We start from the raw sequence: 14,589 nt of genomic DNA, 5'->3' as shown, positions 1-14,589 counted from the left end.
CTGGCTGGTCCTCTGCCACCTCTCCTGCCCCCTGCTGTCTATTTACAACATAGCACCTAAGTGACTCTACAAACAGTAAGTGGGTGGCTCTGCCCAAAACCCTGCAACTTCTTCCTTTGCACTCAAGAGTAGAAGCCAAAGTCCCAGCAATCCCAGAAAAGGCCCTACAGTCTGCCTCCTGTCCCCATAACCTCTGACCTCCTCTCCTGCCCTCCCGTTCCCTCGCTCTGCTCCTCAAACACACAGGCAGCTCCCACCTCGGGGACCGCACACAAGCCACACCCTCTGTCTGGACAGTTCTTCCCCCAGACGCCAGCACGGCTCCTCCTTCAGGTCTGTTCAACGCCACCTTCCCATGGAGTCCCTGCCTAACCACCCTACTTATTTAAAACTGCAAGCCCTCATACCGCCCCGTCGGCACCTCCTAACTGTGGAGTCCTAATTAGGGAAAGGAGTCAGGCTGGCAGGACCAGGAAAAAGCAAACAGAGAAAGCAGATAAGCTCCAAATCTGCCTTTCTTCATGGTCCAGGACACGGCCCTCCTACGCAAATGACACAATCTTCCAGTGTCCAGCTATCACCAGACCCTCGGCTGATAGAAAAATGCAACTTAGCTCACTGCAACTTCGGCATTATCAGTACTGCACAAAGCTCTCTTCAGCAAACAGCACAAGCGCTGTCCTAAAAAATCCCCAGCCTGGCCAGGTGCGGTGGCTCACACCTGTAATCCCAGCACTCTGCGAGGCCGAGGCGGGTGAATCACGAGGTCAGGAGATCGAGACCATCCTGGCTAACACGGTGAAACCCCGTCTCTACTAAAAATACAAAAAATTAGCCGGGCATGGTGGCGGACGCCTGTAGTCCCAGCTACTTGGGAGGCTGAGGCAGGAGAATGGCGTGAACCCAGGAGGCGAAGCCTGCAGTGAGCGGAGATTATGCCACTGCACTCCAGCCTGGGTGACAGAGGAAGATTCTGTCTCAAAAAAAAAAAAAAAAAAAATTCCCCGCCAGCTTCTGTCTCCTTGCAACCAGCTTCTCTCTTGCTAACTTACCCACTGCACCCTTGCAACGTGTTTCCATACTTTCTCTAAAAATCTGCCTTTCTTTACCTTTTACATACATTCTCTAAAAATCTGCCTTTCTTTACCTTTTACATACTTTCTCTAAAAATGTGCCTTTACTTTTTTTTTTTTTTAAACACCGCAACCAGCCCTTTACCTTCTTTAGTAAGCAAATTCTTCTTTGCTAAACCTTTGCTAAACAAAAAACCATGTAATACCAGCCTCAGATAGTTACAACCTGTGACACTTACAGGCTCCGCTTCTCCCAACGGACACCGCGCTGTCCAACAGACCACAGCCCTGATGTGTGTGCTGCCTGCCACAGGTCTCCCTCACTAGAGTACAGACTACATGAGGGCGGGGGCTTTTGCCCTTTGTTTGTGTGGCATCTCCAGCACCTAGCGCAGTGCAGTTGGTAGGTGTGTAATAACTGTTTGTCAAATCAATGAATGACAATCATGTGCATCTTGCATTTTCATTCATCCCAGCTTCACAGGACACCTCGGTTGCCTATGCCAACCCCTTTGCCTTTCAGAAAGGGAGGCTGAGGTCAAAGAGGTGAAATGACCTGCCAGGGTCACATGAAGAGTAGGCAATAGAGCCCAAGCAGGAACCCAGGCCTCGGGTCCACCGGGGAGGCCACACACTTGAAGACCTGGACGCAGCTGAGGCTCAGGAGAAGACAGCCCCAGAGGAGAAAGAAGAAGAGCCAACAACCCAGGCAACAGAAGGAGACCATCTCTACCAAAAGAATAACAAAAAAGAGGCAGGTGTGGTGGCACGCACCTGTAGCCCCAGCCACTCAGGCCTGGGAGCTCAGGAGGGAGGATGGCTTGAGCCCAAGAGGTCAAGGTTACAGTCAGTGAGCCATGACTGCGCCACTGCACTCCAGCCTAGGTGACAGAGCGAGAGTCTGTCTCTAAAAAAAAAAAAAAGAAAAGAAAAAAAAAAAAAAGAGGAAGAGCCAACAAGGCCAGGCTCAGGGTCTTCATCAAGCCAGCCAGAGAGCAACTCTCCCCACCCTGCCACCCCCTGCCATTACTGAAGCCTAAAGCCTCCTTGGTATCCCCTCGCTCACCGACTCAAAAGAAAGAAACCTGGCCTGGTGACCTCTGCCTCCAGCTGAGGTGGGGCCCAGGCTGGGAAGGCAAGTGACAGTCCCCGAAGACGGCCAGTGGCTGAAGGGCAGGTTCCAGGGCCGGGAGCCCACCCTCTTCCCAAGTGCAGCAGCAGCCACTGTGTGTGGTGGGTCTCCACCGAGTCCCTGCAAACTGCATCCTCAGGCCAGCCCAGCGGTGGGACCCCAGCACAGGAAGTACCTAACCTCTGGAAGGGAGAAAATCGCCCTCAATCCATACGGGTAACCCATTTTCCAAAGGTGACATCATATTTTGTTAAGTAATTTCAAAGTGTGAAGGGACTTGACCTGGTGCCGTGGGCCACTCTGCATGCCATGAGTTCAACAGACGCTATTCAGCAGCACCTCTAGGCCAGGCACAGAGATTTAACACTGAGAGGACACAGTCTCGTTCCTCAAGAGGCCCACTGTGCCCGCATGTAGCCCACGGAGCCTGCCTGGCAGCCCAGCCACCCTGCACACCCCACACACCCCATCCCACCTCCCGTGGGCCCCAGACTGGTCTTCACCACCATCCCTCAAAGCACGCAGAACAAGGGTAACAATTCCAAGTGACAGATGGAAAAACAGGGGTCCAGGCGGCCAAAGTGACTTGCCCAAGGTTCCACAGGGAGTTACTGGCAGAGCCAGGGCTTCCAACCCCTGACCCAGGGCTCTTTAGCTTGCTGCAGAAGAATGCCCCGTCCTGGAAGACCAACAATGTGGACAAAGTACCAAAAGGGTTAAATAATGAAAGTGCAGTCAGGCTTTCCTATTTATTTATGCAATGATTTACTCAACCTTCCCTCCATCCACTCACTAGAAAGACATTTGTGGAGCCCCTACTTGTGCCAGGCAGGGTGCTGGAGTCAGGATTTCAGAAGTGGACCTTGCAGCAGAAACAGGGATCTCTGGTAACAACCACAATCGGGACAATGGGAGAGGCAGGCACTGAGACAGGGTCTCTGGGGATTACCCAGGGGGTGAGGGAGGCGGTGAGGCTGGAGTTGAGATTAAACCCCTCCCAAGCCCACCAACAATTCTAAGCCCAGTGGTGCACACTTAGAAACCACAGCTGCTCAATGGATGTCTGTTGTTGAATAAAACAGGAAAGTCCTCCTGGAGAATGGAAATATCAGCTTGCCCTACAATGGGAAGGAAGAGAGATGAGCGGTCTCGGCAGCCAGGTATGGTGGCTCACACCTTTAATCCCAGCACTTTGGGAGGCTGAGGCAAGAGGATGAAGGATGACTTGAGCCCAGCAGTTTGAGGCCAGCGTGGGCACCAGAGCAAAGACCCTGTCTCTACAAAAAAATTTAAAAATTAGCCAGGCGTGGTGGTGCATCTCTGTAGTGCCCCCTACTCAGGAGGCTGAGGCAGGAGAATCACCTGAACCCGGGAGGTTGAGGCTACAGTGAACTATGATTGCACCACTGCACTCCAGCCTGGGCAACAGAGCAAGACCCTGTCTCAAAGAGAGAGAGAGAGAGGGGTCTTGGCTACTGAGAACATGTGTCCCACACATGCATACACACACGAGAGCACATGTGTACTCACATGCACACTCACACACACACTCCGTTCTGGAAGCCGTTCTAGGCTGGGTGTGAAAGCGCCCAGGAAGCAGCCTTTGCTTGGGTCCTATTTTATGTGACAGCTCACAGCACTGCAGGGCTGCCCAAGTTGCTCCGGACCTCCTCCCGAGACACATTACCTACTGGAACCGCGTCTCTGGGGAACAACTTTGGCAGCCAGGGAGCCAGGGTGGTTTTTTTTTTGAGACAGAGTCTCACTCTGTCGCCCAGGCTGGAGTGCAGTGGCGCCATCTCGGTTCACTGCAAGCTCCGCCTCCCAGGTTCACGCCATTCTCCTGCCTCAGCCTCCCAAGTAGCTGGGACTACAGGCGCCTGCCACCACGCCCGGCTAATTTTTTTTTTTTTTGTATTTTTAGTAGAGACGGGGTTTCACCGTGTTAGCCAGGATGGTCTCGATCTCCTGACCTCGTGAGCTGCCCGCCTCGGCCTCCCAAAGTGCTGAGATTAGAGGTGGGAGCCACCACGCCCGGCCAACAGCCAGAGTTTTCAAGAGGCTGAGAGAGACCCTGCCTGGGGCTCAGAGCCAGAGCTCTCTGGCCTTTTATTTTTCTTAAGAAATGACTTCAGCCCTTGGGACACAGAGCTGGTCTCTCTGACCTCCTGGCAGCTCCTTTGGTCGCAGAGACAACTCTGCACCAACTCAGGCAGTCACACAGTAGTGGCTGGCAGCTTCCCTTCCAACCCTTCCCTTCTCTGCCATCGCAAGATTGCCCCCGGGTTGTGGCTGCCACAGCAAGTCGAGCAGTTGGGAGCCAGGTTCTGGTCCAGCCTCCAGCCAATCACAAAACTTCATTAGGCCTCAGTTTCTTCTCAGTCAAATGCGTCTAATAAAATTTGTCCTGGTCTCACCATCTGTCTGAGGACCACAAAAGACAAAAGGTGAGTTCTTAGAAAACTCAAATAGCAACCAGGTGCCGTGGCTCACACCTGTAATCCCAGCACTGTGGGAGGCCGAGGTGGGTGGATCACTTGAGTCCAGGAGTTTGAGACCAGCCTGGGCAACATGGCAAAACCCCATCTCTAGTAAAAAGACAAAAATTAGCTGGGAGTGGTGGTGGCAGGTGCCTGTAATCCTAGCTACTTGGGAGACTGAGGCAGGAAAATCACTTGAACCTGGGAGGCACAGATTGCAGTGAGCCAACGTTGCACCACTGCACTTGTCTGGACAACACAGCAAGACTCCGTCTCAAAGAAAGGGGAGGGGAGGCGAGGGGAGGGGAGACAAGAGGAGGGGAGACGAGGGGAGGGGAGGCAAGGGGAGGGGAGGGGAGGGGAGGGGAGGGGAGAGGAGGGGACACTCAAAAAGCACTGCTCAAAGTTAAAGCACTACAGTCTTTATACAATAAATCCCGCTTTGAGACCAGACGACGTTGCCTTCTCCCTGTGTGGCTCCCTTCACCTCAGCTGTTCTTCAAACTCTTCCCAAGGGAAAACAGGAGACACAGGCTGTTTTAAACACCAAACACTAAGAATTAACGTCACCAGCCAAAGCCCAGGAAAAGTGCCGCTGGCATTAATGATTCTAGCAGGGCCTCCTCCAGGCGCTCTGCCTTTGGTTTTTGTCATAAATATTTTCCCTTTCCAAGCCCACAAGGAAACAACGAGGTGAGCCGAGGGTGTCACTGCCCTGGGCTGGCGGCCATGTTGGATTCTCCTCAGCCAGGGCCCGGCATTCTCACTTCCATCCAAAGCGCCAGAAGTGGCTTAGTTCAATGGATTTTCTTTCTTTCTTTTTCCCTTTTGAGGCAGTTTGTTTGTTTGTTTGTTTGTTTGTTTGGAGATGGAGTCTCACTCTGTGACCCAGGCTAGAGTGCAGCAGCATGATCTCAGCTCACTGCAACCTCTGCCTCCAGGGTTCGAGTGATTCTCCTGCCTCAGCCTCCCAAGTAGCTGGGATTACAGGTGTGCCACCACGTTCAGCTAATTTTTGTATTTTTGTAGAGACAGGGTTTCACCATGTTGGCCAGACCGGTCTTGAACTCCTGACCTCAGGTGACCCTCCCACCTTGGCCTGCCGAAGTGCTGGGATTACAGGCATGAGCCAGAGTGCACAGCCTTGAGGCAGTTTTTAAAATGCCCCAAGCATCTGGTCCCTTCACATGCACAGAGCATCCGAGCCTTGACTCAATCTTGCACACATTGGAGAACAGAGGGGCATTGCCATAGGCTGCAGCCCCTGAAGTCGGGCTGCTTGAGACAGGCATAGGCAGAGAGAAGGGTCGAGGCTGTTCCCTCAGGGAAGGTCTGTCCCAGTGGAAAATATGTGCCTAGGCTCAGCTCCACCACCTCCCAGCTGCACCCACAACCTGTGTCTGGGATGTGTTCTTTTCCTCGTCCTTCTCCTGCTCAGTCTGCGGCTTCCTCAAGGGCAAGGACCATGGCTTCCAGTTCTGTTTCCCTGCAGCAGGGCTCAAGGTGGGCAGGAAGAGATGAAATGGTGCCTCCTCCCACTTGGGAGGCCATATGGCATGGCGGAGAGGCCCAATCTGGGAGTCAGGGGCTGGGTCTTGCCCCCCTCCTAAATCTGCCAGCAGCATATTCTTGGGGCAAGCTCAGCGCCTCCCTCCTCAAATGTAAAACCGGAACCAACATTAGTACGCCCTTTATCACACACAGGCAAAGTGAGGACTGTGGTCGTGAAAATGTCTATCAGCCCAGCATGGGCACCTCTCGGACTAGTTCCAAGTTGGTCAAGGAGATATCAGGACATGTGTGGCCGGCACTGGGTCTCTAGTGACTCCCCGTCCCTCCGCATGAGCCTCTACCCCATCCCTCTCCCTGCCGGCTCTCACTCCAGTCATCCAGACCCTCCTCACAGACTCCAACCACATCCAAATCTGGAGGAACATTAGGTCTTGCTGAAGCCAACATCTTTGCCTCATTTTTAGACAAGCATCTCCCAAACCAACCCATCCACTGGAGACAGGGAAATCAAAGGAAACAGCAAGCATGGAACCTGCCTGTCTGTCCCCACCACACCTGAGGGGAAGTCTCTCATTCTGGAAGTATTGCAGTTAATTAACGTAGATGGAATGAGAGAGCCAGCAGATCACCATTCTGCAAGGTGGCGATGCCCAGAAGCCAGTCATAACAGGAGAGACGACAGGACCTTCCAGCCCCAACAGCAGCATATGGCACCCCCAGTAACCATTCTGGCCACAATGAGCCGGAATCTCGTGAAGCCTTGGACGCGAACCATTTCCAGGAAGCACAGGCCAACTTAAACCTAGGGGTGCAACTAGCAAAATTACCTCCAGGAAGCCCAGGAAGACAACCAGTTCACCTCACAAATATATTTCAGAGGGGGAAAGGAGAACTGTTGAGATTAAAAGAGACTTAGGGCCACGTCAATCAAATGCAACATGTGGATCTTGTTTGGATCCTGATCCAGCTGCAGAAGGCCTGTGAGATTAGTGGAAACATCTAAACATTGACCAGATATTTGCTGGTAAGTAGCGACTGTCCATTGTTTAAGAGGCAATAATGGCGGTGTGATTACCTTCTTTAAAAGATCCCCCTTCTTTAGAGGTACGCACTGAAATATGCACAGAAGAAGTAGCGTGAGGACTGGGATGTGCTTTAAAATAATTCAGTGCAGAGCTCAGAGGGCTTGAGATGAAATAAGACTGGCTGAGATGGGTACTTACTGCAGCTGGGAGGTGGGCACACGAGGGCTGAGGAAATTATACTCTCTGCTTTGAAATTTTCTGTTTGAAACATTCCAAAATACTTAAAAATATAAGTTCCTACGTTTTGACTCATTCAATAATTCTACTTCTAAGTATCAGCCTTACAGAAATAATCCACACAACGGAAGAGCCACATGCGCTACGAGGTCCACATCAGCCCCATCCTAGAAGATGACAGGAAAGAACGTGAAGGGCCGGCCACACATGCTATGCACAGGAACAGCGTGGGAAACGGCACTTCCGCTCACTGCGTGGTATGTGAACACAGAATGTGATGATGTAAGGGCTCCTCGGCAAACACAACAAAACGCCCAGGAGCCGGAGCTGTTGCTTAATTTTGCCTTTCTCTGCCCTACTAGAACGTCAGCTCTGCGCACCTTTCATCACTGGCCCCCGCCCAGTGTCCGCACAGGGCCCAGCACTGAGGCGGCACATGCTGGCTGGGCACATGCTGAAATGCACAAACACAGCCTAGGTGAGCGGCCAGAGACGTCCCATGGGCCTGCCACAATCACAGCTTCCAGACAGGCTGCAGGCAAGTGCACAAAGCCCAGAAAGAAAAGGGCAAAAGTAAAATCATCGCTATCAGGATTCTGGGAGACTCTTTGTTCTCCCTGGGCCATCTAAGCTTTTGGTACTTACTGTCCTTATTCCTGCTGTGCAACCTCAGGGTGCAAATGAAGATTCATGCACATTCTGAGCCCTCCTCTCTGATCCACAAAAGGATATTGACCTCCAAATTCTTCCACTGTTCCCAACTGAGGGCCCTGGAATAGCTTTATTGCTGAAGAAGCACAAATGCCATAACACAGGAGCTGTGTTCTTAACTGCTTATTATTAACGTATAAGCTGACTGCTGAAGCTGGCAGGGGGCCAGGAAAAAGAAATTCACCATTTGGGGGCTCTGGGGAGTGAGGGGCAGGAAGCCAAGTAGACACATGCTGTTGAATTTCAGGATCCCAAGTGGACTCTCGGGACTTTGGAAAACTTCAGATGGGCCAAATGTGGACCGAACCTAGAACATTCCCAGGCAAATTAAGCCAGTGGAGGGGATAAAGCCCTGCCCAAGCCTGAGCTCAGGTTCATTTACATCCAGAGACTGTGGGGGATCTGACCAGGCTGATGGCACCCCCTGCACACACAGCACCCGGCCTGCTCTGAGCAGAGAAGCACAGACCCTGCTGGAGGCCACCTGGGGACTTCTGGGTTTGAAACCAGAAGGATAGCTGATACTGCAGGGGAGACCTGACTGCCAATTTCCAGAAGTCACCATTAGAGGGAAGGGGTGGTCGGGGCCGCTGCCTTTCTTGAGCCTCCACAACCTCCCAGCAGCCCACTGGGGCAACATGGATGAGATCCTTGGGTCAAGGACAACATGGTCTGGGGAGGAACGTGGGCTGAGAGTGAAGACCGTTGCCTCTTATCCCCACTCAGTCACCAATTCATGGTGGTTAACCTGAAAAGGTTTAACACAGAATGACCATATGATCCAGCAATTCCACTCCTAGGTATATAATCAAGAGAAATGAAAACATACGTTCACACAAAAACTTGTACATGAATCCTCACAGCAACATTATTCATAATAGCCAAAAAGTTCTACAACAAGCCAAATGCCTATCAGCTGATGAATAGACAGACATAATGGGATATGTCTATACAACAGAATATTATTCAGCCCTGAAAACGAAGAATACATGCTACAACACAGATAAACCTTCAAACATTATGCTAAGTGAAAGAAGCCAGACACAAAGGACCACAGAGTGTATGATTCCATTTATATGAAATGGCCAGACCATGCAAATCCATAGCGGCAGAAAGATCAGTGGCTGCCAGAGGGTGGGGGAGGGGAAGCGACTGCTAGTGGGTGTGAGGTTTCTTTTCAGGGTGATGAAAAATGTTCGAAACTTGATGTGGTGCTGGATGCACAACTCTGTGAATGTACTAAAAACCACGGACTCATGCACCATAAATAAGTGAATTGCATGGCACGTGAATTATATACATCGTGAATTGTATGTCAATAAAGCTGCTGTAACGGAGATTGTGGGGGGATGGCAGGTCCCCCAGTGTGGTCCCTGCCAGCATCAGTATCATCTGGGAGTGTGTTAGACCTCCAGACCTCCAGAATCAGAAGCTCCAGAGTGGGGCCCAGCAGTCTGCATTTTAACAAGCCCACCAGGTGATTCTGAAGTCCACTAAAGCTGGGGGCCGCTGCTTAGAATATGTGGCTCTCAGCCTTGGCTGTGCACTGGAATCACCTGGGAGACTTCAAAAACAAGCCCCGTGCCCTGGCCAAGACATCCCCACCAACTAAATCAGACTCTCTAGGAGTGGAGTTCTGCCACAGCATGGTTTAAAGCTCTCAGATCTCTTGGACATGCGGGGTGCAAGCCCCTGAACCAGAGGGTGTCTCAGTCCCTTGGCTCTTCAGTGCCTCGAAGAATTTGGCCAGGTAGGTCACTGGCGCCACCTGGTGGCCATATTCTGGAATGACTCTACATCTTGCCTCTGGGCCCTCCAAGGGGCCCTGGGGCTCAGGGATCCCCGTCCTCCCACTGCAGAGGTCACAACCAACCTGGCCTTTGGAAAGGGGGTGGGTGACCTGGTGGGAGTGGTAAGAATCCTCAGCTGGCTCTGCTTCCTCTCTCCTCACTAAAAAACACTTCACATTCAGAAGGCAGCCAGAGTGACCACCTCTAACACCCCACCCACCTTCCTTCTCCAATGCCAACAGAGTAAAGCAATCACCTCTCACAGCCCCAACCACCTTTCCCTCTCCAATGTCCAAGGAGGAGTGCCAACTCACCCACACCAACTCATCTCCAACAACTTCTATGTCATCAGATGCATGCACCAAACCACCTTTGCTGCCTCTAAACTCGTTTTGCACCTTTCGGCCCCCTGGCCTTTGCCATGCAGCCCCTCCCACCTGACACACCTTCCCAGGCTCTCTGAGGACACTGCTCCAGGCCAGCTCTGGGGGAACCCTCGTCTCTCCCCAGGGCTCAGGCCCTGTCATGCTCCCTGCTCCACCCTCTGGGTGCCTCACAATGGACTTCCAGGGCTGCAGAGATGAGAGGAAGGGAGGCCTATCAGCTTCAGAAGTCAGGGAGGTAGGGGCTAACAGACCCTGGCCAGCATGGGATAGAGGGTCTAAGATGCTCTGAAGCAGGCATCCTTTTTCAACTATTGGGCCTCTAGCTGGAGACTGAACTGGAAGCTTCGATTCTCAACCCTCTCAGCATCCTCTGAAAGTGGGAGGAGCTCAGCTTCTTAGCTCATTGCTGCCACAAGACCATTGTGAGAGGGACCCAAAGGTAACTCAAAAGGAGACTCAGGATCCAATCTAACTATGGCCCTGAAGAAAATAGTTCTTCCTAAATTCACCAAAGTCCATCTTCTGAAACTCCTTAACCACCTTCCTCTCCCCACATTTAACAGCCTTTTTTTTTTTTTTTTTTTTTTTTTGAGACAGTCTCTCTCCATCACCCAGGCTGGAGTGCAGTGGAGTGACAACAGCTCACTGCAGCCTCGACTCCTCAGGCTCAAGAAGTCCTCCCACCTCAGCCTCCCAAGTAGCTGGGACCGTAGGCCAACATGCGCAGCTAATTTTTTTTCTTTTTTTTGTAGAGACAAGGTCTTGCTATGTTGCCCAGGCAAGTCTCAAACTCCTGGCCTCAAGTGATCCTCCTGCCTACGTCTCCCAAAGTGCTGGGATTACAGGTGTGAGTCACTCTTCCCCTGGCCTGGCAGCCTCTTAATCTCTCCAAACTCCCCTCCCAATTGACTTCTGATCTTGGGCCCAGGTTGACCCCAGATGCCTTACCCTGCCTTCTAGCTAGGCATCCACCCTTTGCCCCAATCAGGGCCTGATCCATGACCCTGAGCAAAAGCTGGGCCCAATCAGTCATTGCCCCAATGTGTGCACAGCTGCAGCCGAGCATAGGGCTGGCTTGGGGCAGGCCCCCTCTGCAGGGGCCACAGGCAAGAGCTGTTTCTAAGAATTGCTGGCCAGCAGTGGGGAACACATGGCTGGCACATACAGCCCCCTCTCAGCACCATGGAGTCCTCACCCCCTACCTGCTGGCTCGCACCACTGCCCCTCCCACTCAGCACCTGCCTCTGTCCCAGAAGGCAATCAGATTCACTGGGCCAGAGAGGAACAGAAGTGAGCACTCCACACAGACCCAGGAAGAAAACTCCAGAGCCCACATTAGCCTGTGGTCATGGCACTGGGCCAGTAGGGCTGAGTGTGACAGAGCAGGGAGTACTGGGGACTCAGGCAGGCTTAAGGGCACATTCTTTCCAGATAGGCTGAAAATCCAGATTATTACATGAAATCTGGACTATTATGAAACTTTTTTTTTTTTTTTGAGGAGTCTCACTATTGCCCAGGCTGGAGTGCAATGGCACGATCTTTGCTCACTGCAACCTCCGCCTCCTGGGTTCAAGCGATTCTCCTGTCTCACCCTCCCGAGTAGCTGGGACTACAGGTGCCCACCACCACGCCCGGCTAATTTTTGTATTTTAGTAGAGATGGAGTTTTACCACATTGGCCAGTCTGGTCTTCAACTCCTGACCTCAGGTGATCTGCCTGCCTCGGCCTCCTAAAGTGCTAGGATTACAGGCATGAGACACCGTGCCTGGCCAAAACTTTATTTTTATAATGTGATGAGTTATTTAAAAACAATTTTTACTGAGCAGACCAAAAAACACCCCATCTGGGAGCCAGCCCCAGACCCAGGGCAGCACAGACATACCTACATCCCGAGATGACGGCCTCCGTGCTAGCTGTGAAACAGCCACTCCAAGACCCCAGGGGTCCCCACCCACCACGACCTGACTCCTGTCCGGGACCTCTGGTCCCCCTGCCAGGACTCAGAAACTAGAGGGTTAATGCCTGGCACCACAGGGCTCCTGGGTGTTCACTCTGATTGGCCACATCCTTGATTGGTCCCAGGGCCGCAGCAGTTGTTGAATGCTTTGAACGTGGCCCCTGCACGCATCCCCCCCACCACTCCAGAATCTGGTATGAGTGGGTTGGGACTGGGGATGTGTCCATTTCATGGATCACTTCCACTTCCAGAAGGTGGAAAAGTGACCAGGAGCCAAGGAGGGGCCCCTAGCAACCCCAAAGCCACATCAGCCACTCCCTGGGCCGTGCACACCTGGAAGGGTGGCTGGGGTGGGGCGAGGGCTCACCTGGCGGTAGGTGCAGATGATGATCTCCCGCAGGTGGTAGTGCATGGGCGTCATGGTCTCACTGACGGTGTCCAGCGCCGCGTCCACCTCCTTCTTCACACGGTGCCCATCGGGCAGCAGCTGCACCACCTTCATTACTACCTGGGGCCAGAGAACGGGGGTGAGCAGACAGAAAGCTGGTGGGGGCAGGTGAGAACCCACAGCCCCAGCACCAGGCTTGCACCCTCACCAAAAGGCCACACCATTTCTAAGGCCCAGGTGCTGACCACAGAGCCCTGCTCCTCAGTTCTCAGACAGAGGGAGGACGGGGGATCCTGGACATCTCAGGGGCCAGGCTACCCAGGTGCTTTTCTTTTTCCTCCACAATTGGGATTTATTGGTTGTGTTGAGGATCAGTACACAGACATTGCAATTTGTACCAAAAATCTAAAAAAGGTATGGATTATGATTCCTTTTTAGTTATCCCATTGACATTTTTTGTTGTTGTTTTATGGAGACAAGAGTCTCACTCTGTCATCCAGGCAGGAGTGCAGTGGCGTGATCAGGGCTTACTGAAACCTCAACTTCCTGGACTCAGGTGATCCTCCCACCCCAGCCCCCCGAGTAGCTGGGACTACAGGCCCATGCCACCACACGTGGCTGATGTTTTGTACTTTTAGTAGAAACGGGGTTTTGCCACGTTGCCCAGGCTAATCTCAAACTCCTGGGCTAAAGCAATCCATGCCCCCAGCCTCCCAAAGTGCTGGGAAGTTATTCCATTAATTTTCCAGCCTAAAATTTGGAGGTAAATTGTTCCTTAAGAGAGTATTGGCCGGGCGCGGTGGCTCAAGCCTGTAATCCCAGCACTTTGGGAGGCCGAGACGGGCGGATCACGAGGTCAGGAGATCGAGACCATCCTGGCTAACATGGTGAAACCCCGTCTCTACTAAAAATACAAAAAACTAGCCGGGCGAGGTGGCGGGCGCCTGTAGTCCCAGCTACTCCGGAGGCTGAGGCAGGAGAATGGCGTGAACCCGGGAGGCGGAGCTTGCAGTGAGCTGAGACCCGGCCACTGCACTCCAGCCTGGGCGACAGAGCGAGACTCCGTCTCAAAAAAAAAAAAAAAAAAAAAAAAAAAAAAAAAAAAAAAAAAGAGAGTATTAAGTACCAGTATCTTCAAGTTCTGAAAAGCTGTGGCATAAAAGCCCTACCAATCCACAACTTAGTATCTTGCACACCACACAGATTTTCAGTGTCAGAGCACATCAACAGAGTTACTAGGAAAACAGGACTGCCACAGCCAAAGACATCACAGCGTGCACCCACTTCTCACAGGAGAGCCACAATCAAGAAGTGGTTTTCGTTAGGAAATAATTCTACAAAAAAACATGGGAACCGAAGTGATTTAAGATGTTCAAGACATATTAAATGCACGACTGTGACTCCAAATTGCCATTTTGTATGCTCTGTATTACACGATACAAAAACCACCCCAATGCACCCATGGAATGTTAAGTTGACCTAAGGTGCTTATTTTTGTTTTGTTTTGTTTGGGATGGAGTCTCGCCCTGTCACCCAGTCTGGAGTGCAATGGCAAGATCTTGGCTCACTGCAACCTCTGCCTCCTGGGTTCAACCAATTCTCCCGCCTCAGCCTCCCGAATAGCTGCAATTACAGGTGCCTGCCACTGCACCCAGCTAATTTTTGTATTTTTAGTAGAGATAGGGTTTCGTAATGTTGGCCAGGCTGGTCTTGAACTCCTGGCCTCAGGTGATCCGCCCACCTAAGCCTCCCAAAGTGCTAGAATTACAGGCGTGAGCCACCACGCCTGGTCAGGGTGCTTATTTTTTAAGCAGTAGAAATCCTGCTTCAAACGAGGCCTCATGCAGAACTTTGATCTATAAAACAGATAGCTGTCACATACCAGGGCTGGAGGGGTG

At 52.0% G+C, this 14,589-nt stretch overlaps 1 protein-coding gene across 8 annotated transcripts in view; it reads right to left on the bottom strand.

Moving 5' to 3' along the window:
* Positions 1 to 14,589, bottom strand: part of LOC105466070 (phosphatase domain containing paladin 1) — a 110,197-nt gene that overhangs the window by 9,108 nt on the left and 86,500 nt on the right. For 7 of the 8 annotated variants that reach the window (XM_011714954.3, XM_071069704.1, XM_011714955.3 and 4 more), the window contains one exon: positions 12,671 to 12,811. In XM_011714954.3, coding sequence (XP_011713256.2) covers positions 12,671 to 12,811 — 141 coding nt within the window. Of the gene's footprint in view, positions 1 to 2,692; positions 3,324 to 12,670; positions 12,812 to 14,589 lie in introns of those variants that run through there. The other variant, XM_011714958.3, reaches the window with a different exon arrangement.

The sequence above is a fragment of the Macaca nemestrina genome, chromosome 9, assembly GCF_043159975.1.
Source record: "Macaca nemestrina isolate mMacNem1 chromosome 9, mMacNem.hap1, whole genome shotgun sequence".
NCBI classification, from domain to species: Eukaryota; Metazoa; Chordata; class Mammalia; order Primates; family Cercopithecidae; genus Macaca; species Macaca nemestrina.
Note: the sequence above shows the minus strand (reverse complement) of the source record. Positions and strands in the feature narration are given on the sequence as shown.